The sequence below is a fragment of the Miniopterus schreibersii genome (assembly GCF_964146895.1).
Source record: "Miniopterus schreibersii genome assembly, chromosome: 17".
Lineage (NCBI taxonomy): Eukaryota > Metazoa > Chordata > Mammalia > Chiroptera > Miniopteridae > Miniopterus > Miniopterus schreibersii.
In genome coordinates this window covers 41,353,407-41,379,774 of record NC_138117.1, presented here as the reverse complement: position 1 = coordinate 41,379,774, position 26,368 = coordinate 41,353,407, and the positions used below count along the sequence as shown (strand labels likewise).

The 26,368-nt window shown below is 54.3% G+C and overlaps 1 protein-coding gene across 2 annotated transcripts in view; it reads left to right on the top strand.

The window, feature by feature from the left end:
* COL22A1 (collagen type XXII alpha 1 chain) overlaps positions 1–26,368 on the top strand; it is a 197,501-nt gene that overhangs the window by 104,893 nt on the left and 66,240 nt on the right. For both annotated transcript variants that reach the window (XM_081116359.1, XM_081116358.1), the window contains 10 exons: positions 5,907–5,960; positions 12,842–12,895; positions 13,568–13,621; positions 15,090–15,143; positions 16,052–16,105; positions 18,177–18,221; positions 18,780–18,842; positions 19,309–19,362; positions 20,864–20,905; positions 23,617–23,649. In XM_081116359.1, coding sequence (XP_080972485.1) covers positions 5,907–5,960; positions 12,842–12,895; positions 13,568–13,621; positions 15,090–15,143; positions 16,052–16,105; positions 18,177–18,221; positions 18,780–18,842; positions 19,309–19,362; positions 20,864–20,905; positions 23,617–23,649 — 507 coding nt within the window. The remainder of the gene's footprint in view (positions 1–5,906; positions 5,961–12,841; positions 12,896–13,567; positions 13,622–15,089; positions 15,144–16,051; positions 16,106–18,176; positions 18,222–18,779; positions 18,843–19,308; positions 19,363–20,863; positions 20,906–23,616; positions 23,650–26,368) is intronic.

Here is a 26,368-nt window from a genome sequence, read left to right as displayed (position 1 = left end):
TTGTGTTTTCTCCACTAGAATGTGAGTCCGCGAGAAAGCTCTCTATGTTTGCATCTGCAGCACGTAGAAGAGGGCCTCACACTTACCAAACATATTTTATGAACACATAAAGTATATAAACATAATATATAGGGTGTTCCAAAAAATGTAAACATACACTTTGAATAATTATAAAGGCAGTATGTATTTAAATACATTTCATTTTCATAATTGAGCTATCGGCTGTGAAAGTGTGTTTACATTTTTTGGGACACCCTGTATATAAATATGCATCACTCTATAATGCATTAAGGAGCATCTGACACAAGCAGTGTGCAAGAGTGAGTGAGCCACTCACAAATGCCGCTTCCTGGGCAGCCAGCACAGTTGGGTGGTGGGAGAAGTTCAGGACCCAGAAGTGGGCGTCTGGTCACCTGGGCTCTGACCTCCGACACAGAATGTACAGTTTTAAAGAAGAGCACTTGGTCCCTTCTGTACCTTTGCTGTGTTTTGCCTTGACCTTGCTCTGTCATTGAGTCCCACCACCATCCACCTGGACTTCCTTTTTCCTCTTCTTGGGACAAGACAAAGAAAGAATATTTTTGTTTAAGAGAATTCTATGTTGTCAGGCATTTAAATTTAGTGTAAATGTTGGAATATCTAAGCTGTGGACCATCATGATGGAAGGGGATTCCTGAGATGGACAGTGAGAAAGTTCATGTCCAGAAAGACTGAGTGACCTACCTGCTCGGGGCCCTCAGGCATTTGTCACTGCTCCTCCCGCAGGCCAGTGACAATCTCTTTGGTTTCTCTGATCGCTGTCTCCATATCTTCTGGTTTTTCTTTTCAATAAATGATACTGTTGTTGTCCCTATCAAATGTGATTCTCCTCTTCTTCCTAAAAGTAGAGTGACCCCCAAATTTCTCGTGGTGTGCCTGACTGTGCCAGTTGTTTTAAGAACATATTTTTAAAAATAGACTCTCTCCATACAGGTGTAGAACTGATACAAGGTAGAAAGGAAACAAGTGACCAGATGATCGCAGGCTTTTAGCTAGGAAGTTGTTTACACCCACATTTCTCACTTGACTCTCACAGGGACCTTATGAGGGATGGCAGTTTTAATCTCCTGCAAATGAGAAAACCAAGGCTTAAAGGTATAAATCAAATTACCCTTGTGATACAGATTATAAATAGTGGGGCAAGGATTGACATTCAGGTCTGCCTTGCTCTAAACCTTCCGCTGTTTTTGCTTTAGGATGGGGTGTGTGTGTGTGTGTTTACATAATGCCAGGACTTCAACTGGACACTGACAGTCCTTGCAGTGGGCGCCTTGCAGAGATTGAGGACCCCTTACTAGATGCCAGTGCCTGTTCTTTAGAGTGGATCTAACACCCACGACTTTCCTCTTGGGTGGCTGCTCTTGGAGCTGAGGGTCTCCTATTGCGGAAAGCGTCCAGGCCCACCAGCTCTGACTGCGACTAGATTCAAGGAGAGAAACATGAGCAGTCTTTTGTCAGGGGCAGAATGGGTTCAATTTGTTTTACTTTACAATTTTTAAAGCCTTCCTCTTGCATTTCCCTGCGCTGCCAGATGGTAACAGCGTCGTTGGGATCACAGGCTACTGTTTGATTCATCTCATGGCACCGGGCCAGGGTTTATGTGAGGACAGCACCTGGTTTCGGCTCTGACCAGTAGAAAATAATCATATTTGACATTTGGAGGCAGGGAGAACAGGAACTGAGCACAAGACCATACGGCACATATTAGAATCACTTGCACAAGCAATTCCTTTATCTGCTGATGGCCTCTCACACGGCTGTTAACTCGTCCTGGATGGAGAGGAACCGCTGCTCTGAAAGTATAAGCTCCATGGGCAGAAGGGTGGTGCTGGAAACATTGGTCCCACTCAGCATTCTGGCTTTCGGAATGGCCTGAATTATCTGCCCTCGTGATAAATTGCAAACACTTGCCCAGATATTGTATTGGGTAGCAATTTAAAAGAGAAGAAAAGAAAAACGACAAGCAACAGGCTTATTGTTAACAAAATAGTTCTTTGCTGCTGCAAAACTTGCCCTGGTCAGCACTTCTCAAATCCTCACAGCCAAGTATGTCCAAAATGCAGAGGTTACATAGCTACTGTTACATCCACTACTAAAGCTACCGTCTTCACCACCACCATCACCACCATGATCACCACCATCACAACCATCACCACCACCATCATCACCACCATCACAGTCACCCTCACTCTCACCATCATCACCACCACCATCACTACCATCACTACCACCATCACCACCACCACCACCAAAATCACCCTCACTCTTACCACCACCACCATCATCACCACCATCACCACCATTAACACCATCACCACCACCATCACAATCACCATCACCACCATCATCACCACCATCACAACCATCACCACCACCATCACAATCACCATCACCACCATCATCACCACCATCATCACTACCATCATAATCACCTTCACTCTTACCATCACCATCACAACCACCCCCATCATCACCGCCATCACAATCACCCTCACTCTCACCACCACCACCACTATCACCAGCATCACCACCATCGCAATCACCCTCACTCTTACCATCACCACCAACACCACCACCATCATCACTACCACCACCACCATCACCACCACCATTAGCACCTCCATCACCACCACCACAATCACAATCACTCTCACTCTTACCATCACCACCACCACCAGCATCACCAGCATCACCACCACCACCACCATCACCACCATCACCACCACCACCATCACCACCACCACCACCACCATCACAATCACCCTCACTCTTACCATCACCACCACCACCAGCATCACCACCACCACCACCATCTCCACCATCACCACCAACACCACCACCATCACCACCATCACCTCCACCATCACCACCAACACCAACACCATCATCACTACCACCACCACTACCACCACCACCATCACAATCACCCTCACTCTTACCATCAACACCAACACCACCACCATCACCACCACCACCACCACCATCACTACCATTACCACCATCATTACTACCAACACCATTACTGCTATACATTCCCTAATGTCAGATCCTGTGCTAAACACTCTGAGCATTCTCTCAGTTAATCTCCACAGCATTGCTAGGACGTAGCAGTTGTGAACCTAGATTTGTTTGACACATGGTCTCACCCATGATGGGGACTCAGGAGCTAGAATCCTGCTGTTTTCATTTTTACTATCACCACCATCTTCCTCCTCATTCTCATAATTTTCTGTTACATTTGCATGATACTTTATTATGCTTTATAAATTAGTTCTTCAAATATTGAACTATTTCTTCCACTACTGTCTTTTTAGATAATTAGAGCAATTATAATTTTCCACACAGGAAAATTAAGACTCAGCAAGTTGAGTGGCTTGCCCTTCCCCATCTGCCTTGGGTTTGGAACTCCTTTCTTTTCAGGGCTGCAGAGGAAAGGGTTGGGGAAAGAGCACATGACTGTAGTGAGTGGCCAAGTCCTCATAACTGCTTAAGTACAGCTTCTACCCCATCCCTGGCAGGTTTTACTCATTAGCTCTTGGGAAGCACTGGGGAATTTATATCTCACGTATGTTTTTGCCATATTTGCCGTTATTCCTCCTGATTGCTGGGTCTTCCTTGAAGAGGTGGCACTGGACTGGGGTATGATTTTTCAAGCTGAGATGGAGGGAGAGGGTTACAGACAGAGGTAGCAGAATGGGCAGCATTGCAGAGGCCAGAAGTCCTAAGGGAGTCTTTGGGGGCCAATCTAAGCAGCCCACTGGAGCTACTGCTTCGGAGATGGGAGCATGGGCACTGGACTCGGAAGGCAGGCCAGAATCACAGTGCCTGGTGGTTTCCAAATAGCACAGCTCAGATGTCCTGTCTGTTAGGTAAGCGGAGCCTCTGCCTGTGTTAGAGGTGGAAGAGGTGACTGAGTTAATCCGTCATTTGGGAGGAATTACCTGGTAGCATAGGTTGGCCCAGAAGAGTCTGGAGGGAACGAACTGGGTGGTGAGCAGGCCATGCTCCTGTGGTTGTGCCTGCAGGCAGGCAGTGCTGGGCGTGGTGCAGGGCTTGGGGCCTGCCGGAGGTGCTACCCAGATGTCCCTCTGGGTGGTGCACCTTCCCGGGTGAGCCATGAAAGATCATGCCTCTCTTGGGGGAGAGGCTGCCTTATGACACCTCTGTGATCAGACTCCTGACACTTTTCTTTCTCTGGACTCCAGCCACCTTTTCGCTGAAAACCTAACTCCTGGGATGTCTGCTTCTCTAGTCGCCTTTCCTGGCTCCCCCTCTTTCGCACCACACCACTTCTCCCTGCCCATATTTCTCCTTTTTCAGGTAACATTTTTCCTCCCTGGCATGGGGGCCCCTCTTGACTCCATGCCGTCTGAAGATGTCGTCCCACATGAGGTGTCCATGGAGCATTAGTAATGTCGTTGCATAAGACCTCCATGCCAGCCAGGGAAGCAGAGAGTGAGACCTCATACACCTTCCCTCGGGAGCTAACAGGGTGACGTGTGAGAGGGAAACCCACACGTCCCCAGGGCAAGTGGCGTTTAATGGGTAATTCTGCTCTATCATAGCCTCCACACCCCGTCTTCCCTCTGATTCTTTCCTACCGACCTCTAAATGTTCCAGTTCCCCAGGCCCTCAGTCTTCCCTCCAGATAGCTACCTTGCAGGCCTGGGTTCTGGATTCTGATCCTGATTCACAGGCCATTCCCATGACTGAGGGAAAATGGTTTCATCTTCAGGGAACTGCCTGTTGACTCTCTGTGGAACGTCCTGAAGCCCGTGGAGGGTGTCTGGAGAGAGCGTTGGTGTGTCTGGTTTCCATTTCTGAGGAAGGAGGCCGGGAACTGTTGCCCAGCTCAGGGCTGTGGATGAGAGGGTTCTAAGTCAGGCCAGCTCCCTTTCTCTACAACTCAGTGAATCCCTCGTCTGTGTCTTCCCTTCCTGACATCGCTCCTCTCTAACCTTCCCCTGCTGTTCCCACTGCATCATCCTGGCTCAGAAACATGTTGGTCTCAAAAGCACAGTTTCTTTATCCAGCCCACAAATGGGTTTTGAGTTTCTACCATGTGGCCGGCACAGTCCCGGGCCCATGGGTGCAACAGGGACAAAAACAGAGCAAGCCTGTTTTCAAGAGACTTCATCTTATGGGGTGGGCAGGCCATAACTACATACACACATCGATGGTGCACGTGGTAGTGACACAAGCAGAGGACAGCAGAGCAGGGTGCAGGGCCTGTGTGACAGTCGGAGTGCTTAGGTAAGGGGGCACTCAGGTGAGGGGCTTTGGAGCAGAGGCCACTGATGTGAGGGTTGGTCCATGGGACTCTTGGGGAACCAGCATCCAGCAGAAGGGGAAGCCGGTGGAAAGACCTTGAGGTGGTAGAGTGCTTGCCATGTTCAAGGTGGAGGGAGGCCCGCGCCTGGAGTGAGTGGAGGTACAAGGAGATGAGAGCAGGTGGCCAGAGCGTGGTCATGGGCAGAATGGACGAAGTCCTTGGAGTCTGGCACAATGCAGTGTTTTGAGCAGAGGGAAGATTATCCATCTGCTGGGAGGAGTTGCCTTCAAGGAAAGGAGCTGAATGGCTGAGGGCAGGACAGGAAGGAGATTTTCCTCAGGTATACCTTTCCTCTTTGAATTTGGGGCCATGTGTGACCAAAATCATGTAAGGAACAGAGCTGGGATCCAAAGCTGAGCCTCCCTGACCCGCAGCTGGAGCCTGTTCCCGATCCCAGGCGGCCTCTCTGTGGGGCCTCGCAGGGGACAGCCTGGTCATCCGCACAGAAAGCAAGCCTGCAGCTTCCTCGGACACGCGGCCTTGGGGCTGCCTTCCGCCCGCCCGCCCGCTAACTTTCCTTCTTTTCTGCACTCAGGGCAAGAAAGGTGAAGTGGGTGCACCCGGACTGCCTGGACCGCTGGGGCCGCAGGTAACCGCTCTGCAAACCCTCTTCTGTAGAAGCTGCTCTGTCAGGTTACGTGAATGGCCAGGTAGCAGTTCTCAGGTTGGTACCCAGGCTCTGTTGGGGCCCCTCCTCGGCGCACTAAGGAGGACGCTCCTTAGGCCGGCACCCGCCCTTCTCCCTCTGCCTCCCCTCGTGCGCCAGGAGAACGCCCTCTGCTCTCTCTCCTGGAGGGATTTCGGTCCAGAGGAGGGCGGACAAGCGATGGCCAGGGCTGTGAGAAGGGGAATGGTGGAGACACAGGGCGGGGCCCAGGACCAGGTGTCCCGGACGCCCAGCGTGCAGCTGGCCGGCGGGCCGGAGGCTGTTCCTCAGGGGAGGCCGGTGAGCAGCTTCTGCTCAGGTGTGGAGAGGCCCTCGGGGAGGCTGGACGGTGACTTCAGCATTGAGAGGGGCTTGGCCAAGGGGCTGGAACACTCAAAAGGACAGTCACTACTTAGGGCCAAGGGATCTGTGTCCTGGTCTCAGTCTGACTTCCCACACACTGTGTGTGACATTGGCCAAGTCCCCTCGCCCTCCAGGCCTCGGTTTCCTCATCTGTAAAATGATGGAGTTGGGGCCCCAGTCACAAAAGCCTCTGTTCCCAGGCAGGTCCTGCCTCACTCCTTGGACACCCACCCTCTTTCTTCCCCTAACTCTCACCTGTCTTTCAGGCTCAGCTCTGGGGTCACTTCCTCCCCCTGTGTCGCCCAGTTTCCTGCCCCCACATCTTCCCCATGTGCCATCACTGGTGGTCCCCTGTGGGCCTCCACAGCCACCCCGCCAGGTGGGCAGGCTTGGGGCACCATCCCCATTCCACAGATGAAAAGCGAGATCCCCATATGCAGAGCCATGCTCAGGGCCACTGGCTGCTAAGCAGATGCCATCCACACTGCCCAGGTGACCTTGCCCCTAAAGACTCTCAGGTCCGCTGACTTGTAAATGCTGTGTCCCCGTGAGCCTCACTCCGTGTGGGCAGCATGGGTGATGTCCGTCTCAGGCTTCCCCGCAGTCTCCCCTTTGCCTCCTGCACCGAAGCTCACCCAGTTCCCTCGCCCCAGCCTTCCACTTGGATCAGTACACTCCTGGGAAGCCACACCCATGAGGGGCGCACCCTCAGCGTCACAGCGCCCTGGGTTCACACCCAGCCCCCGCACTTTCCGCTGGGCCTCCTGGACAGCTTACTTAACCTTCTGAACTCCAGTCTCATGTCTCATTAAAAATAATAATTGTCATTGAAAAGGAGGCCAGAGAGCAGGTGAGGCGGTCCTGAGGCGCGGCGGGCTTGGGTAGGGAGGCTGTCCCTGTTCTCCTGGAGGTGGTGCCAGCCGGCAGGTGGGCGCGAGTCGTTAAGGGGCTCCTCCATCTGGGTCCCCTCAAGCAAACGGCTGTAGCACCTACCTGTCCTGGACCCTTCCCTCCTTGGTGGTGGCCACCCATCTGTCGGGCACTGGGTGGCAGGCAGGTGCCCACCCAGGGGAACTGCCTGTGGCACTTCTGGATCCAGCTTCTGCTGCTGCTAACGCAGCGTCCCCGTGAGTGATGGCCACCCCCAAGCAGTCTCAGGCTTCCCTCGAGCACCCTGCTGTTGGGTCAGGACAGAGCGTGGAATAAGGGAGCACAAAACCAATCACAACTCACGGTCCTCCAAAGAGTCCGCATTCACGTGGCACTTGAATGTTAAAAGTGAAAAACAGGACGTTTTTGCATTTGCTCCCACCCCTCTCCTCCAGCGAGCCAAGCCTGAGCGTTTCAGCGACTCGCCACGGCGAAGCTCCATCAGATTGCTTTAAGCCCAGGTTTGTTTTCTACCTTGGAAAATATATTTACTTTTTTCATTTTAAATGTTGAGGTCATTTTCCTTCAGCAAATCTTTACTGAGTGCTGGGCACTGAGCTAGAGGCTGCAGACATACATATGCTCAGATGCCCAGTGGCAAGGATATTGCCAGAAATAGGGCCCCCGATATACTCAGGGATCTCTGTGCTTCAGAACCAGGCCTGTGCAGGTTGTGGGGTGTCCTCCCTGGCACCCTGGCTCAGGTCCCTCCCCGATGGGCTCAGCTCTGCATTCAAGCCAACTACACCTGAACTAGGGGCAGGTGTTAACATGGTGGGCATCTGTCCATCTCGAATTTACTCCGCCTGACATATCTGCCCACCCACCTTTCCTGGGCCTGGCCAAGGTTTTCTCCAGCTTGCCATCCATGTTTGTTCATTGATTCATTGATTTAACAAGTATTTAGTCAGCACCCATTAGCCCTGGGATGTAGCAGCTCTTACCTGTGCCTGCAGGAGCCATGTATTAGTGGGGCAGAAAGAGCCACAGACAGAGCGGGACGATCAGAGAGCAGGGTTCGGGGAGAGGGGTGGTCAGAGCTCCGGTTTGGGGAGAGGGGTGGTCAGAGCTCCAGCTTGGGGAGAGGGGTTGCTGGAGCTCCGGTTCAGGGAGAGGGGTGGTCAGCCTGTCTTGGGGCCCAGAGGAGGGCTCTTGCACTACGCAAGGTCGATTCTGTTGCAGGGGAATCTAAGGGATAGTTTTCTCTCTGCAGAGAAGACAGAAGGGAGATACCTGTCTTTGTTTCCGCTGTCGTCACACACTTTCTTTATTGCCCACGTATAATTGTGTGTATTCTTTATAACCACCGTGAGAAAAGAATGCTTGTCCCATTTAAAATCTAAAGGAGCAGAGCCCGCTGTCCCGCTAGCTCTGCGTGCAACAGGCCGAGCCAGCACCGCAGCCTCGGCCAGGAAGCCCCACGGGTGGCTTTGGTGCCTCCTTGTAAAGGTGGGAAATGTCACCTGCCAGAATGTTTTAGGGTAAATGTGCACATTCACGATGCCTAGGTGGTGGCTTCTGTGTCCCGGTAGCCGGTTAGGGAAAACAGGCAGGACACCTGTCTCCTGCCTGGTCAAGCACTTGCAGGCTGTGCTGCCTGGTGCCGCCACCCGGGAGGGCCTGGAGAGGATGGGAATGCAGCCAGGTGAAGGGCTGGTGCCGCCACCCGGGAGGGCCTGGAGAGGATGGGAATGCAGCCAGGTGAAGGGCTGGTGCCGCCACCCGGGAGGGCCTGGAGAGGATGGGAATGCAGCCAGGTGAAGGGCTGGTGCCGCCACCCGGGAGGGCCTGGAGAGGATGGGAATGCAGCCAGGTGAAGGGCTGGCGCTAGAGGGCGGGGGGGCTTGCAGCCTGGGCCCCCACAGAAACTGCTGAGGCGGGCAGGTGTCACGGCTGTGCCAGGGGCCTCCGTGGGGGAGAGGACTCAGCTGTGCCAGCTTCCCCGCAGCAAACATCCTGGAGCAGCACAGGGGCGTGGCTGCCACGCCGATTAACCACCCTTCTCACACCTGCAGACTCCAGCCTCATAAATCGGCACCACTCAGAGCCAGGTGCCTGTCAGGAATAACTATTGGCCACGCTTTTATTGATGATAATTAGGTTAATTGGTCATTTTTTTGTATCATCGTTATCATTACTGATCACATTAAATAACTGCGGGGTCACTGTCGCATTAGGAAGATCAAATGTTGTGCCACTGGTATTAGACCGATGGTTAGTGAATGGGCAGAGTCATTACTTTCCTCCTTTCATTAGTAATAATTAAAACAGTCATTATTTTGTTAACATTTAGATCTATTGGCTAATTTGTTACTCATTAATAATTAGATTAATTGGTTATTTAAATATGTTTATCAGTAAGAGAAGGGAGTGAAGTCAGGTTTCTGGAAGCTTCCCAGGGGCTGGGCTAATTGGCACGCCTTCCCCCTCATTACCCCGACTACAGCGATGGGAGAGGGGCCTCCAACCTTCTGCTATGGTGGAGAGATGGAGGTTCTGGGAAGCGATGTCCTTGCCCAAGTCCGTTCAGGTAGCATGAGGTGACCCAGCATTTGACCCAGGCCATCTTAAACCAAATTCTTTCATCTCTTTATGTGAGCATTGCTAGCACTAATAATGGTAGTGATAGTCAAATAGTTTTAGTCCAAAATAACCTTCTAATTTATCTTCTTTAATTCCAATGCTAAAGTAGCAGTCAGGCCATTTGTCCTTGGTCAGAGCCCTGTGAGGTCAAAGGCCTCAACTGCCACCTCGTGACTCAGCGAGTGTTGGTGGAGGGCGTCCTGTGTCCCAGGAGGGTGACCCTGCCTGGGCTGGGCTGCAGTTCAGTAAGGTGCAGAGACAGTCGTGGTTTCCAGGCCCTACTCCTGCCTGGTGGCTTCCAGACTGGGACAGAAACAGATGCATGCCTCTACCCTGCACGAGTGTTGGAAACCTGGAGAAGGCTGGTGGCAGCCTTACTGGAGGTGTTTGCCAGCTGCTCGGGGCAGAGCTCCTTCCACCTCTGTGTCCCTGCGGGGCCACCAGAAGGCCCAGTGTAACGCCCGCCTGGAGCAGGGTCAGGGGGCACCAGGGCAGGCTGGCTGAAATTGTATCTTGATTGCTATTTCATCTCCCCACACATTTCCCACCTGGACTTGCCAGAAGCTTCCCCTCAATTGCAAAGGACTCTGCAGGCAACTCACTCGCCCACCCCCTTGGGGCACCTGCTGGAGGCGGTTTCCACTCTGACAGCTGTTTGCACCTGCTTCCAGCATCTTTTCCTTCTCTGTAAACAGCTCCTGCACTTGTTAGGATAATCGCTGTGTAAGATTTCTCTTGTTCCTGAGCTCACAGTATCAAGCAAGCAGTTATCAAGTCCCTACTGTGTGCATAGCAACGAACCAGGTGCTGCGGGTCCCACAGGAGGTGGACTCCACCTTCGAGCCTGTGTTAGCCCCGGTTCTTGTTTCACTCAAACATAGACAGTCTTTCAGGAGAGTGTGGTGTTCACGGGTGGAGCAGGCTGTGACAGGAGGGGTGTAGGCACGTCACAAGGGTGGGGTGCAGGGGTGGGGAGGGAGAAGGGATCAGGGTCATTGTGTCTAAATGGCAGCTTTGTCCAGTATCGGTTCATTTTCCTCCAAGTCCCAGCTCATCGGTGTGAGGACCAACAGGAGCTGGGCGGCCGAGCAGGCACTAAAAGGGAGCCAGGGGGGTTGCTCCTTTCAGGGGTCCATTCTTGTACCTTGTCTTGTAGTGTCATCAGCAGTTAGGGGTGGCACATAGAGTTGGTCTAGCAGGTAATTCCCAGACCTGGTGGCTCTCCACAATTACCTAGGGAGTGTTTCCAAAGTCACTGACCCCTGGGACGTGTCCCAGGCCTATGCCTCAGAGACCAAACAAGGGGCCTGTGCACCTGTATTTATGACAAGCTCCCCCCAGGTTATTTTCTGGAGCCTGACCACTCAGGATCAACCGGAGATGATGCCTGTGTGACCTCAGGTGGAGCCCTTGCCCTCTCTGGGCCTCAATTTTCATTGTCACATAGGGAGGTTTAGTTTCCAGTAGAAGATGACTAAAGGTTGGCTACTCCAGCCCGCTGTAAACTCTGGGGCATGCAGACGGAGCCCGCAGCAGTTGGCAGGAGATGGAGGAGGAGGGGGAGGCGGGCAGAGCCATGAGCCGGCCCCCCGGAACAGCCCAGGGCAGCCGCTGCCCTGGAAACGTGCGGAGGGAAGCAGAGGAAAGCCCCGAACAGCCAGCACAGAGGGGCTACGTGTGGTGAGGAGGGGCCTCGGATAAGCATGGGGGGAGGGGCTGTGAGGACCGCAGAGGTCACGTTGAAACAAAAACATCGCCTGGAACATACCTTCGGGAAAGTGGGTCCTATGTCACCTGTAGGGCTGAGCTGGGTGGAGCACGTGGGTGGCGTATGACTGAATGGCAGTAGGGATGAGACCAGGAGGCTTCTTTGGTGCCCTCCACCCCCTCTGCCATTGGGGGGCCCTGCATTGGCACCTGTCCAGGCCACCCACTGTTCCGCTCTGCCTGCCTCCTTGGTTGCTCCAGCTCAAAGCAAATGTCTTTGGACAAAAGTAGATGCTGCCCCCAGAGCCTCTCCAGGACTGAGTGAGCTACAGAGGGAACAGGTCCAGATGCTACCAAAAAATTCTGGCCCCTTTCTAGTTGTTGACTCACGTGTGACCCCAGAGGGAGAAAAAGGGAACTGTCCGCAGCCCCAGCCCCAGCAGCAGCCGCGGCCGCCTTTGCCGTTTTTAAGTATTTACCGCCCTCTAGTGGCGAAGTGATACTGTTCTCTGAACCCGCCGCCCTCCCCTTAGCTCCCTCTTGAATTCAGCTGACTTGTTCAAACACTGATTGAGCGCCGGCGCTATGCCAAGCCCTGGGGTTGTCACCCTGTGAAACGAGATGCAGAGGGAACAAGAGGTGCCTCTGCCTTCGAGGGCAAATGGATCAGATGAACAGTTTCACTGCCTTGAGCACGTGGGGGTGTGTGATTCATTCCGCCTGGGAAACGAGGCAATTTCAGGGGTGGACACATGGGAGAAGGGAGGTGAGGGAGGAGGCCATGTCTGGAGAGGCCACAGGTATGCCTCCTAGAGCTTGCGTAGGGCCTGCGACCGCAATGCTGGAGGGAGGGCAGCTCTGACCGGGTCCCGGTCACCCACCTGGGTGACACGATGCTGATCAGGTTTGGGAACCTCTGTCCCAGAAGTCCTCTGTTGGCGGGCTCACCCACTGCATGTGTGTATTCATACATGCATGTGCATATGTGTTCATTTTAAACGTTCCTGGAGTTAAAATATATAGCAGAATACACAATATACCCCAATAGGACATGTTAACGTTTTGTAAACTTTACTTCAGATCTTTTTTCTTTTTTGTTTAAAAGAAATAAGACATTACAAATAAAGCTGAAGCCCCACCCTGGCACTGTGTCCCCTCCCCTCCTCTGTTCTCAAAGGACAGAATCACCGGGAGGCTGCTGCACTCACATTCATGACCCCCTCCATGCTCTCTCTTCACAGGGCCCCCCAGGACCACCTGGTGTCCCTGGCCCTCCTGGACCTGGAGGCTCCCCGGTAAGGTTGGCTTTGATTTTCTCTCACTGGCACTTAGATGGAGGTTCGTGGCCCGTGGGAGCCAGGAACATTTCCACGTGTAGCCACAAGCACAGGAGACCCTGCCTGCAGCCACCAGAGCCTCTCACTCTCTGGCCCTTGAGCGTCTTACATTGGAAATGTCACTGGAGCTCATGTAGCATGTTGGTTGTCTTTCTAGAGACATTCAAAGGAAGCATGTTAGGCTGGGGCTGTCCACTGGGGTGTCGTTTAGTAATGTGTGGTTTGGCTCTGAGGCACAGGAGGGCCAGGACAGGTATTTGTCACCATTTCCCCTCCCCCACTTCAGGTACAGCTGGGAAAGTTCTGTCGTGGGGAGGGGAGGAGAGACTCCTGGGCGGGACAGACCAGTAATCATTCTGCAGAGGGAGGTGGTTCCACCTGTCCCGCCAGGTTGACGTGAATGTGGTGGTGGCCCCAGTGCAGACCACACAAGCCCTAGGCTTGCTGACTTTAGAGACGTGACAATTCCTCCTTTCTCAGTGGCTGCACTAAGGATGGCCAGATGCCCCCGGGGTATAGACCCCCTGGGCATCATCACAGCCAGAGGCCTGGGCCTGGGCCAGGAGAGGTGCTGGGAGAAGGGATCTCTGAAGAGGTCAGACTGACAGTCTCATGTGGTTCCCTTCCCAGGGCTTACCTGGAGAGATCGGCTTCCCTGGAAAACCTGGGCATCCTGGGCAGGCGGTGAGCATCCCTCCCTCCACTCCCCATGGCCCCTTGCTCTGTGTCAGGAACCCCGGCCCTCCCAGCTAGGGCTGCCGCAGGAGCTGAGGCTCCCCCTGCCCTTTCCTCCTGGCAGCGGGGACCACGGTCCTGCCTTGCCTTCCATGTGCTCTGTTTCCTGGGGCTGCTCCCCCGCTGGCCCCTGGCCCTGGCGGAGAGTGGGTGGGGCACCCTCTCCTCAGGCCCCACCGCCCTTGCTCTCCTTCCCTATAGGCAAATTCCAAAGTCCTTTGCTGTTTAAAGTGTGACTTCTTGTCCGTGAGGGATTCCTGCCGAGGGTGACAGGAGTAATGGGCAGAGGGACATGAGGACATGCAGAGAGCTTCCTGCCTTTCTCCTGAGCCTCTTCATTCCGGACTGAGGGGTCGGGAATCTGGGGCCTTTTCATTTCTTTCAAGTCCTGAGCATGGGCCTCTGCAAGTATTGTCTCCACACTTAGTGGGTGGGTGGGAAAAGAGGGTGTGTCTCTGCCCTTTGGCCCATAGCTCTCCAGGGTGGGAAGGTTGACAGGTGTGGCCTGTGGGCCTGAAACCTGTGGCTGTGATGTGGACCATACCAGACCTGATGGTGGCCCTCAGGGAGGCCTGGTTGACATGATGGAGACATGGGACGTGTGAGTCTCGCATTGAATGGCAGGGGGATTCCTGGGCAGAAGGATCACTGGGTTTGTGAAGGAAACTAACCTTTGAAAGCGCTCACAGCTGCCAAAGCCATAGCATGCGAGTGGTCTTTCAGGGAAAGGGCTGCCCTGTGTCTGTCCGGGGCGCATGCGCACAGAAAAATACAGAGGAAAAAGTCACTCTGGGGCAGTAGGAGGAATCTGGCCCTGGAGCCAGGAGGCTTGGCTTTACCCTGTGGGTCCCCATTACTGACCCTGGTACCCAGAGTAAGTCACTTTTGGGCCCTGTGTCTCCTTGAGTGCAAACAGCTGCAGTGACACCTGTCCTTGCCGTGTCCTGAGGGTGGATGTGGGGAAGCATGGAGTTCCTCAATGTGATCATTAGAAAGAACTGATCAATGTTTTAAACCAATAGATTGACTTTTGCATTTCTGAAGGGCGGAAGGGAGGAAGGGTAGCTGTGGGAGAGAGTGATGGTGGAGGGGTAGGGAGCGGACACACGGGAGGACGGTGGACACTGCAGGTAGGAACGAACCCATCAGAGCCAAGGTCAGCCCGCCTCCCTCCCCTCCCCCGCACCATGCACGTCCAGGACACTGGAAACCAGGCATTGTCCAGAGGGCCATGGTCATCTCCGTCGGGAGCAAAGCTGTAAGGAGGGCCGGGGCCCAGAGTCCAGGGCACTCTGGAGAGCAGGCCTCGGCTAAGGAAGGGGGCCGCAGGCTCCAAAGTCAGCTCCTGGCTCCAAAGGACCCAGCACAGTGCCCCTGCAGTCTTTCATTCCGCCTCCTGTTCTCCCTCTTGGCTCAGGGACCACCTGGAAAGGATGGGCTGAGTGGACCCCCAGGCCTGCCAGGACCCAAGGTAAGTAATCTTGGGGCGGCATGAGTTTGGGAACCCAAAACTCAGAAGAAAAGAGATTGTTGATTGTTGAGGAATTCTAAGATATGTGGATTGCTGAGCCCTGGATTGGGACTCAGAAGTGTTTGGATTTTCAGGGTCAGATGGACAAGTCCTGAGGTCACTAGGGAAGGATTTGGAGGCTATGGGCTTTCAGACTCATCTGTTAGAAATATGTGTTTATTTTATGGGCAAGGAGGAAAAGCTTTCAGATTCTCTTACTAACATAATAAGAGACTTCAATTTTAAAAATATTCTGGTGGGAATTATTATAGGAGGAAATTAGAAAAAGAATCAGAGGTTAAAAATCACAAAATCAGGGAGCAAATTTATGGTTTGCAAACTGTGAATGAACAAATATGAAAACTAAACAACACATATTTTTAATAAATGAACTTAATTCTTTCAATAGCAAATATAATCCTAAGTATTCAGGCCAACAGTTCTTAAAAGGCAGCTTTTTAATATTATGGGAAAATTTGCCTTTTCAGTGAACAGATTTAGAAGCTCAACTTTTAATGATAAAATAATATGGGCTTAACTCAGTTTTCCAGGCGTTTACTGCAAACATTCCCCATCCTTGGCTCACACTTTAGCACAGGAGACGCGGCTAGCTCTGCACTTCGTGTCTGCAGCATGGGTGCCGCTCCGGCCAGGCCCCTCGCTGGGAGAGAGCGCCGTGTGCGCTCGCTGTGCTTTCATCAAATAAATCAGGAGTGGAGCCCAGAGCAGTGGGAGCTGCTGCTGTCGGCCACGATGGTCACTCAGAGTGACGGGGGGCTCCACGGGAGCGCAGGGTTCTCTCCTCACCAGCCTGGGACTCGGCCTGGGCCTGCCCCGCACCCCGTGAACCTGACTTTGTTTCCCTGCAGGGACAGCCTGGAGACAGAGGGGAGGACGGCCTGCCTGGGAAGCCTGGCCTGCGGGTATGGACTCGGCCCCTCCTGTCACCTTTGTGGTCCTAGATGGTGTATTTGGGGTGGTGTGTGAACCTCACCTGGTGGAGCAGAGTTGGGGTCGGCTGGGGTCTGGCAGGAAACAGCTGGCGTAGGTTTCCTGTCGTTTTCACTCCTGACGACATCGATTGTACGGAGTCGGGAGGCTTTCTCCCAGCTGTGAACTGGGAAACCCTCGGGGGTGCCCCGTTTGTATGCACTCCAGGTTCCTGCCGGGGTCCCCAGAAGCAGGCTGTTCCCATCGGGCTCCCTGTGTGCGGTTCTGCAGAGAAGGCTGCCTAGCAGAAGAAATGGGAGGGAGTTAGAGGTGCCCCTGGGGATTTCCCTAGTCTTCCAATCAACCTGTTTTCTATTCCAATCTTCACTAATGGCTGACAGACTGCAATAGAGTCTTGCTACAGCTCACTGTCATTTTTGTGCAATCTCTGGTGCTAACGTTTAAAACATTTCTCTAGAAAACCCAAAACTGTGAATTTCCACAGTTACAATGCTTTTATAACATATTCTAGCCTCAGAGGAGACCTGGCCTGGAGTCTTGTTTCTTTATTTTGACAAAATGCCAACTGATGAGGAAAGCTGCCAAGGAGATTGTGGATCCGTGGTGGACGGCAGGTTAATCAGTCTGCGGGGGCGGAGCTGGTGCGGGACGAGCAGTGCACCGGCCTCCTAGGCCCAGGTGAAGAACTCCAGCAGCCACCCAGTGCTGCAGCCACCGTGCCTCTGGCTCAGGGTCACAGCGCAGATGCAGGAGGCACCTCAGCTGGTCCCCGAAAGTGCTTTCTAACCAAACTCAGCCCCTGGGTGCTTTTCTCAGCATGTGCAAAACAATTCCTACTGCAAAGGTGTCACAGTCCTAGCTGACTTAGAGTGGCAGTTTGAGTGGCAGGTATTTACACAGCTCCGGTTAGGGCCATTCTGGCTCATTGCGCTTGTAAACACTGGGGATCGAAGGGGGAATCGGGGTGCGGACTCCAGACTGCAGGATGTCATACTTAAATGATGCTTCCGGCTACTTATTTTTTTTTGCCTTCCTCTCTGGTGAGGGTGCCAGCGCCGGCCCTCACTCCCAGCTGAGCCTGGCAGGGCCGCTTGGGCAATCTTATGAGCAGCCTGCCCGCCCGCTCACTCACTCGTTCATTCTTTCATTCTTTCATGCATCCGCTCAGCAGACAGCCACATTTCCTCACGGAAATCTTCATCAAAGGTTTTACCAAATGGCATAATGGATGTTAGAAACTGTCATTCAAGAAGTCGTGATTCTCAAGGCACATGTTTGGTTAGAAACTATAGCCCCCCAAGTTTCTTTGCAACAGTGATTTCTAGGGGCCTGGTAAGCTCAGCAGCCTGATGCCCTGGGATCAGACAACAAGGCCCTCTGGTCATGTACCCATTTTGACCTGACCACAAATGCTGGTCAGAAGCCTGCTGGCTGAGGAATAAGCTTCCTCCAGCCCCCCAGCACCGCGCTCCCACTGGGGGCCTGCTCAGTGCCAGGCTGGATGCTCAACACAGTGCCACCCGAGACTTGCCTCTGTTGTAACACGCCGTGGGGGAGGGGACATGAAACCCTCACCCGCCTACACCTGGCTGCCTGTCCACCAGTCTGCACAACCACCAGGGATGGGGGTCCGCTTGGACGTGTCCGCCAGCTGCTCCGTCACCGGACCTACTGTGGGACCTGCGTTTCCCTGAAGCGTCGTAAAGCTCAGAGTTGGGTGGATGTAGGTCACAGATTCCGGTCCCTCATTGTTTTGAATTATAGGCTCAGAATTAATGGGGTCATCCTGTTCAAACTCTCGGGGGAATTTCCAGATGTTTCTTTTGGGGAAAGCAGAAAGCAACATGAGGGTGTGGAACCCCCTCTCCAGAAATGGGAAAGGCTCTGGCTTCCACGACCCGCAGCTCGGGCTGTAACTGCAGCACGCTCGGGAATCAGGGGTCCTGGCTGTAGGAGCTGCGGGTGTGTGGGGCCAGCTGGGGGCGACAGCTGTGTCTGTACATGGAGTCGGAAGTAACGGGGTGTCTGTCGCTCTCCCTCCAGGGTGACGTTGGGGAGCGGGGCCTGGCTGGCCGACCTGGAGAGAAGGTCTGTTTGTCCATTCCTTCACTCCCTCACTCTTGCCCCCCTTCACCCTCACATTCGCTCGTTCACGTGCACAAGGCCTGCCGCCTGTCTCCCAGGCTCAATGATTCATTCCATGCACGTATTCGCTGACCTAACGATCACAGCACGTGCTCAGCACCGTCACTGTGGTGGCCCTGGGGTCACATCCCTGAACCCAGAGCAGGTGAACAGGTGCAGTGAGTGGTGACATACAGGTGCGGGTGGGAGGGATAGGAGAGGCCCCTGGCTGAGACATGGGGAATGTCAGGACAGATGGCGAAGAGGTGACATTGTGTCTGAGGAGTTAGACACCAAGAGAGGCCAAACAAGGGCTCCTGAGAGAACAAGCAGTCAGAGAGAAAGAGCTCTGACATCCCAGCAGACACGTTCCTTACAATTCCTCTTTCCCCACCCATTTCCACCTCACCCCACATGCCAGAGATCTGTGGGGGCTGGAGAGCTGGGGGAGAGCTCCCACCCCGTGGCCTGGCCTGTAGGAAGCTTCCACCCAGAGTCTAACGTCCATGTGTGTCTCCACAGGGAGCGGCAGGCCTCCCAGGTGCTCCAGGGTTCCCGGGCCTCAGTGGAGAGAAAGGAGAGCAGGTAGGTGTTGGCAGCTCCTGGCCGAGGCCACCTCTCCTGTGCCCATTGCCCTTGGAAAGCAGCCCCTTTTGAGTCTTAGTCCATTGGGAGATGGGTGTTGATTTGGCTGGGAATTGGGGTTTTCCTGGTGTTTACAGGAAAGGAAGGGATCAGACCGCTCTGCCCTGTGGGCTGGTGTAGAAGGGCAGGGGGAGAGAACTCTCTGGAAGGGTGCAGCGTCTTCAGAGGAAATCCTGGGATCGGGGTGGGGAGCTTGCCTGTCAGGTGCTGACTGGAGAGGTAGGTGCTTCACACCCACTGACTGAATGCCCCCAGGCCTGGCTTCACCTGCACCTGTGGTTTGCTGAGGGCAAGGGCAGGTGGGAGAGGAGAAAGGAGGTCCCCAAGATCCTGGGGTCTTACCTGGAGCAGGCAGGCACTGTGCGCAGCTGAGCTCCAACGCTTCCTAACTTTGTCTTTGCCGCAGGGAGAGAAAGGTGGCCTGGGTTTCCCAGGACAGAAAGGCGACCGAGGTGAAAAGGTAGGAGCTCTGTCACCCTGCCCTCAGTGACATTAGTTGCACACCCTCCCCCTGTGTCTGTGTGAGTTCCCTGTGATAGTGGAGAGAGCCTGGGTTTTAATCCTGGTTTTACCTGCCGTGAGGCTGAGCGTCTTCTCTGACACCCTGGGCCTTGGCTTACTGGCCAGGGTGGTGACACACACCCAGAGGGGCCTTGCGTTTGCCCCTCCCGCACAAGGCCCATAGGGGTCCCCTCTGTCTCCCAAGGGTGCACCCTCTTCCTCTCCAGCTTCCTGCTCTCCTTTGCTCCGTCTGTCTGGGCTCCAGGTGGACCTCCTACCCTTCCTCACTCCAGCCCACGGGCCCTTGATCTATAAAGAGAGCCAGGAATGGGAAGGGATTTGCCTGGAGGCCGTCCAGGCCTACTGCTCTCCTGAGGTTCTCAGAAATGCCATTTTTATTTGAGAAACTCATTTCCCGAATCCAAAGGACTCAGCGAGACCATAAAACTCCCTTTTCCGCTTTGGCACAATTGCCGGGGTCACAGCAAAACCTCATTCGAGCTTCCAGAGAATCGGGCTGCTTTTCTCTTCCTCCAGAGAAACAGGTCATAACAGACAATTCTGGTTAAAATATCTAAAATAAGACATTACAGCAACTCGGCCCGCAGCTGACTGCCATGCCATCCCTGGCTCTCCTCCCCACCACCCACGGGGAGCTGGGAAGCCCCGGGCATCTTAGGAAGTCGGTCCCTTGAAGGGCTCCTGGAGGAGCTGGGACTGGAACCAGGTCTGTCACGTTAACTCCAGAGCGCGCAGACCCTTCTTTCTGCCAAACCTTTCCTTCAGGTCAGAGACACCTGGGTCCTCCCCGCCCCGCCCACTGGCCCTGCCCTCGCCCCACAGCAAGGACAAGGAGGGTCTTCCCGAAAGTCAGTCTTTAGGGCCCCTGGGCCGGAGACGGGTCTCTCCTCCAGCTCTACCCTGCTTTGTTCCCCTTCATGCATTTGACTAGAAAACACTCAGTGTTGATCATTTGCAGTTTTTAATGGAGGGTCTATTGGCTTAGACAAGGTGGGTCCCGCAGCAGGTCAGCCGTGTGAGGAAGAGAGTTGGGTAAAGTCATATCGTCCCACAGGCCCCTGAGAACAGCCTGTCGCCTTCAAAGGGGGTGGGGCAGGGCCCAGCGGGGTCTCTGGGGGAGCTGGAGGCCTGTGCTGCAGGCGCTGTGCCAGGGTGCGGCTCTAGGGCTGGGCGTCCCGAAGGTGATGCCAGTGATCAGTAGCTGATCCTACCAGCATGGATACTTCTCACAGCATACGGTTTTATATGTTTGAGTATTTTATAATTGGGAATCTATCTACCTATACCTGTCTGCCTGCCTGCCTGTCTGTCCGTCCATCCATCCATCCATCCACCCAGGCAGATGCAGGGTGGGTGATTCTGCTGTCCCGGGACAGGTGTCCCAGGACACGCAGAGTCGGAAGGAGTGCTAGTCACATGTTTTCCGTTTCTTCATCCAGGGTGAAGTTGGTCCAGTAGGCCCCCCTGGATTACCTGGGACTGTAAGTTCTTCTGCTTCTAAATCTCTCTCCTTTCAGTTTCTAAGGCATCAGGGCTCCCCCTTCCACACACAACACTTAGTTATCAACATCTTTCTAATAGAATTTGCCAACAGCTGGATCTATTCCTAGGTTTTATAACCCGAAAACACTGTGTGTAAGCTTCTCTAAGAACCACCTGTGCTTGTCGATTTAGTGTACCCAGCAAGCACATTGCTGTGTATCAGAACATTGGCCAGTCCCCAAGAATACATACCTACCTGTTACGTTGGGGAAACTGAGGCCCAGAGACAAGAAGAAATTAGCAGTTGATCCAGGTAAGACTGCAGTGTGGACACACGACCATGAGCCTCGGTTCCAGTCCCTGTTCCCCTGCCCCTGCGAGGCAGGCGTGTGAGTTGGTGTTGAGTCCTGAGTGAGAATATGGGCTTCAGAGTCAGAGAAAACAGTGGGTTTGGATCACAGCTCTTTCATTCACCAGCACTGTGGTCTCCGATATATTACTTCATTTCAAAAGGACTCAGTTTTCTCACCTGTTAAAAACATACATATTATACCCAGCTATCTTGTACATTTGCAGTGGAAATTAGCTGGAATCATGCAAGTGCCCAGTGCCAGTTTAGTACGTTAATAAATACAGAATATAAACTGCTGTATAAGGTGGGAACATACTTTGGACTTTTCTTTCCTTTGCATCTTGATGCTCCTGCCCAGCCCTGACAGTCTCTGCTTTGATCAGTTGATTTTGGATAAGTTGCGCGCGGCTTTAGGTCCTGATCCCGAGTAGGGAACGGGGACTGGTCCGTTGCTCGCCAAAGCAGAGAACTGTCTTGGTGTGGAGGCTGGGAGATGAGGGAGCCTGGACATAGTAGGATGAAGAATCTCACCCTGCGGTTTCTATGGACGTCCAGTCGTTATTCCACAGCTCAGTCACTTCCCCACACACGCCCATCCACACGAGACCCAACCATCCCGCAAGGGTGTCTGAAGAACCTAGAAGAAGTTAGTGTCAGAACTGGTCATATAAATTGTGTTTTAGACTAATAACATCTAATGCTGGCCAGCATGGGGGAAATGAGCACCGAAGCTGGGCGGGAGGGCAGGTTGGTCATGCCCGGTTGAGGAGTTACCCGGTATCCACAGATCAAAAAGTGTCCGCCTGCCAGCCTAGAAATTCCATTTCCAGGCGTCCCCCCTAGAGTTTCATTTGCCCTGTATGCATTTAAAGGCCTGAACAGGGACGTACACGTCAGTGTTGCTCCTAATGAAAAGCTGCAGGCGGCCTCCGTGACTGTAGGCACGGAGTTAGGAAACCCTCCGACTCCCCAGGCGCTGCAGTCCCATTCTGTGACATGAACACACACGCACATGCTGTGTCTGTGGCCTTGAAAAGACCCCGGCGCTCAGGAAAACGAGTGGAAAAACCGATTTGTACATCACGCGTGTGAAGGTGAAAAGCTTAGACGCGCGGTCAGCTCCGGCTCCGGGACCCGCGGGCTGCTCGCGCCTCCCTGAGCAGCTCTTCGCTGTGCTCGGTGTCATTACCCGCAGGGCCCTGGGGGCCGCGCGAGCGCCTGCATGCGAACCCTGGAGACGACGGGGCTGCCGCGACGCGCCTAGCTCTGCGACGCTCCTGCAGGGGATGTATTTCTGGGCATTCAGGACTGTGTAGAAATACACAGAAAATGGCCTCAAATTCGTTAAACTAAAAACAGTGGTTTCTCGGGGGAGAAACTGGGATTGGGGCTTGGAGGGCAAGGGATAGGAAAGTTTCTTTCCTTCCGTTTTGAACTCATTGCGCTTTTGGGTTAGAATCCATGGTGTCCATTCACTTCTGCTGCTGTTTTGCGGGTTTGTTTTCTGAGCACCTGCAGTGGGCCAGGCATCACGACTTTTGGACCCGATGGCGCTGACAGCCTGGTTAGAGAGAGAAACTCCAGTCACGTAGCGGGTCAGATAAGCGTATATTACAAGTCCTCCGAGCCCTATCAAGACAAAGAACAGGATGCCTCAGGGAGGGTGGTGAGGGGCCTGATTTATATTCCAGTGGCAGAGAGGAGAGGAAGGGGGTCTCGTATGAGTGACTGCAAAGAGCCCCGAAGGCTGGGCCGTAGTTCCCTAGGGAAAGCGCGAGGAGAGCAGGTTCGGGGGGAGGTTGGGCGGAAGCTTGGAGGCTGGAGAAAGGGTGCCTTGTGGGTGTTCAGGACAGGGTGGGTGGGGAGGCTGGAGGGCCCTGCCACGGCCAGGCCAGGGGGTCTTTCCCGCCGAGGTAAAGGGTTTGCATGGGCTGGGTTCTGTGTCCAGAGGCTGAGTCCTGCCCCAGTTTCTTGTCACCTGCGTCATTTGAGAGACTCGGATAGTGGGAAGGACACTGTGATGGGGGGTCCAACATCCCAGGCAGGTGCATGGATTCGGGCCCCACCACACCCTGAGTGGAGGATGCTTCATCTCCATGTTATTGCTGAGGACATAGCAGCTGACAGATGTCCGAGGTCAGGCGGTTTTTAGGTGGGGGTGAGACCAGGGCTCCCACATCTGACCACTGTGCTATCCTGTCTCTATCAATGCGCAAGCACTTTAAAGGAAAGTGATTCTAATGGTGAAACTAGGAATCGCGGAAGGACATGCTGGGGCTGCCTTCCACTGGGCCAGTCTCTCAGAGGCAGGTTTTAAAATCGATTCACATCTTTCTCATTTCTGTGGTTTCCTTTCAGACGTCTTTCTTCACCCCGTATCCAAGAATTCCGGTAAGTAGAGAGGCCTCCAGGGGTCACCCGGTGCCCCTGGCTCGTGACACCCCCAGGTGCACTCTGGGCCAGGGCTCGGCTGGGTTCTGACTCTCTGCCCACCATGCCAGTCACCACCAGGCTTGTCCTGGCAGCCGGCGGGGCAGACGTTGAAGGAGCAGGCTTCTAACTGGGGCAGGGGCCTGGAGGTCGCCTCCTTAAGCCCAGGGCGGAAGGCAGACCCTCCTGGGATAAATTTAATTCTTCGATCCACACAGTTGCTGGTGAGAGGGCAGAAAATTTGTGAGCAGAGTGAGGCACTCACTGGGGGTGTTGGCAGTGATGGGGGCTCTGGGAGTGGGGTGCCTAGAGGGGACCCAGGTCCGAGAGAGGCTGTTCAGAGGAAGGGGCAGAGCCAGCCTGCTTCGGGTGTGGCTGGCGGAGGCGGAGCGTGTAGCTTCTTTTGAAGATGGACACACCGGGCAGGTAAGAAGCCTCACAGCAGCCTCCAGAGCCCTCCCTGCTCCTCTCATGAAGATCACTTGGGAAAATAAGTGTTCGCAGGATCTCTCCACGCTCCTGGCCATGGTGAGGCCAGGAAACACAGCTTCGTGTGTGTCCTTCACGCTTATGGATGGACACAGTCCTGTGTGTCATTTGCGCCCACGCGTGGACCTGTCCTTCTGTCCGGGGACTCGTCTAGCTGCTCCAGGAGGCGCCCCATGAGAACCTTGAACAAGAACCACCTTCCAGCGGCTGCTCCGTCCGTGTTTTCAGTGTTAAGCAGATGCAACTCGAAGAGCTAAAAGGAATCTCGTCTGCGGTGGGAAAGGACAGAGCGGTAGCGACTGAGCCGAGGACTGAAATCCCTGCGGAAGGAGACGGGGCATTTCGAGCTTCCGCGGAAATGATGTGGGCGAGGAGGAGGGGCCGTCGCTGGACAGGGACTTCGGAGGAGGTGCCTGTGGAGAAGCAGCTGTGGGCCCTCTGGCTGTGCCCCCGCCTCTCTGAGAAGGACTCAGAGGGACACAGCACGAGAGTCTCTAACTCGTGGGCACAGAGGAGGTGTCGCTCGGCCACCCCTGAGGACATGCCTCTTCATAGATGGTGACCCTGTGGCTCCGAGGAGCTGAGCAACTTGCAAGGGGCCTGCCTTGGAGATGGAAATGGAGACAGAGTTGTCAGCCAAAAGGCTCTAGCTGACTGCGCTGCTGCTGAGGTGCAAGGCTCACCCCCATTGCTCCCTTTCCCAGGGCCACCTCCATCTGCACATTGCCTCCCACCCCTTCGTGCTCTGCTGTCCCTCCCTCGGGCCCATCCTGAGACCCCCAAGCTTGACACAAGCTTACAGGTTCCGCCTCTCCTTCAAAGAATGGCTCCGTAAGAGACGGTTTCCAAGGCATTTCAGTCGGAAGGCAGGGCAGCAGGAGCTGGGACCTGCCTGGGCTCCCCTTTGAGTGCCCTGGTGACACCTTCCTGTAGGGCCCGAGCTTGGCAGGAACCAGGGAGCCACTCTCAGCTGCGAAGCAAGGAGATGGGGCCCGTGGGGAATGAAAGATGCACTGTGGATTTTTGCATGGTGCTCTCTGAGACCAGCCTCGTCACCATGGTAACCGTGTTTGGATGGATGGTTTTGAAAACGGCTCTCTTGATGGCTCCCTGCTCTTCTCAGGTGTGTCCCTTGGGACTAGAAAGTGGAAGCAGCACTGGAAGGAAATGCCTCCTTGGGGGTGAGCAGGCTCCTGGGGATCGCAGGGGACTGAGCCTGGGGAGGCCTCCAGGAGGCCTCGTGATGGCAGTTTGTGGAGATCACAATGGGGGCCCTGGATGGTGCTCAGGTCTGAGACGACAGGTAGATGAAGGAACCCACCCCTTAGCTGGAGGAGGGAGGGGTGGCCGCCTCGGCCTTGGGTAAATTACAGCTGAGGACTCGAGGGCTTTGTAACCTGAGGGCCAGTGGGTCGTTCAGAGCAGCCACCTTGGGAGGTCTGGGCACCTGGCAGAGGGTCTCCAGGCCAAGGCTGAGCCCTGAGAGGGAGTGAGACTTGGGTGACATCCCCAGTGGGGACAGTGGGAGGAGAGAAGTCAGGTGTGCTTGTGCATTCACTCACCATCGCAGAGCGTCTCCTGGGCTCTGGCACTCAAGACCCTGCCTCCTGACTCCAGGCCCAGGACGGACACGGTGGAGCATCTGGCCTATGAGTCCCTGGGGTCCCTCCTCTGCCTGACCACTTGTGCATCCTGAGCCTGTCTTCCTGCCACCGACTGTCCCTCACAGACGTTTCTCGGTTCCGCTTGAAATGATCCTGTAAACACTGTCTATGGATCTTCAGCCAATGACTTGAGAGCTGGAGAGCCTCACAGATCCCACCACGGGAAATTTTCTGGAGGAAAACGTGCCAGAAATAAAGGTGGTGCTGTCCCTGGAGGGTGTCCTCCTGAGCTAGTTGGACAGGAGCTGGAGGGTGTCCTCCTGAGCTAGTTGGACACGGAGATTCTAGAAGGAATGACTTGGATCTGTGGAACACCCGTGTTGCACCGAGACACCCTCTGCAGGGAGGAGCACCCCCCTTGAACCGGGTCACAATCCACATGGTCTACCTAAGCAATTCCGCTCAACAGAAGACGCAGAGAGAGGGGGAAGCGGCCGAGGCCCCTGCCGACGTGCACTGGGGATCGGCAAGCAGCTCCAGGAGGGTGCTGGCAGGGTGCCTGGGGCAAGGATAGAGGAAGCAGGATG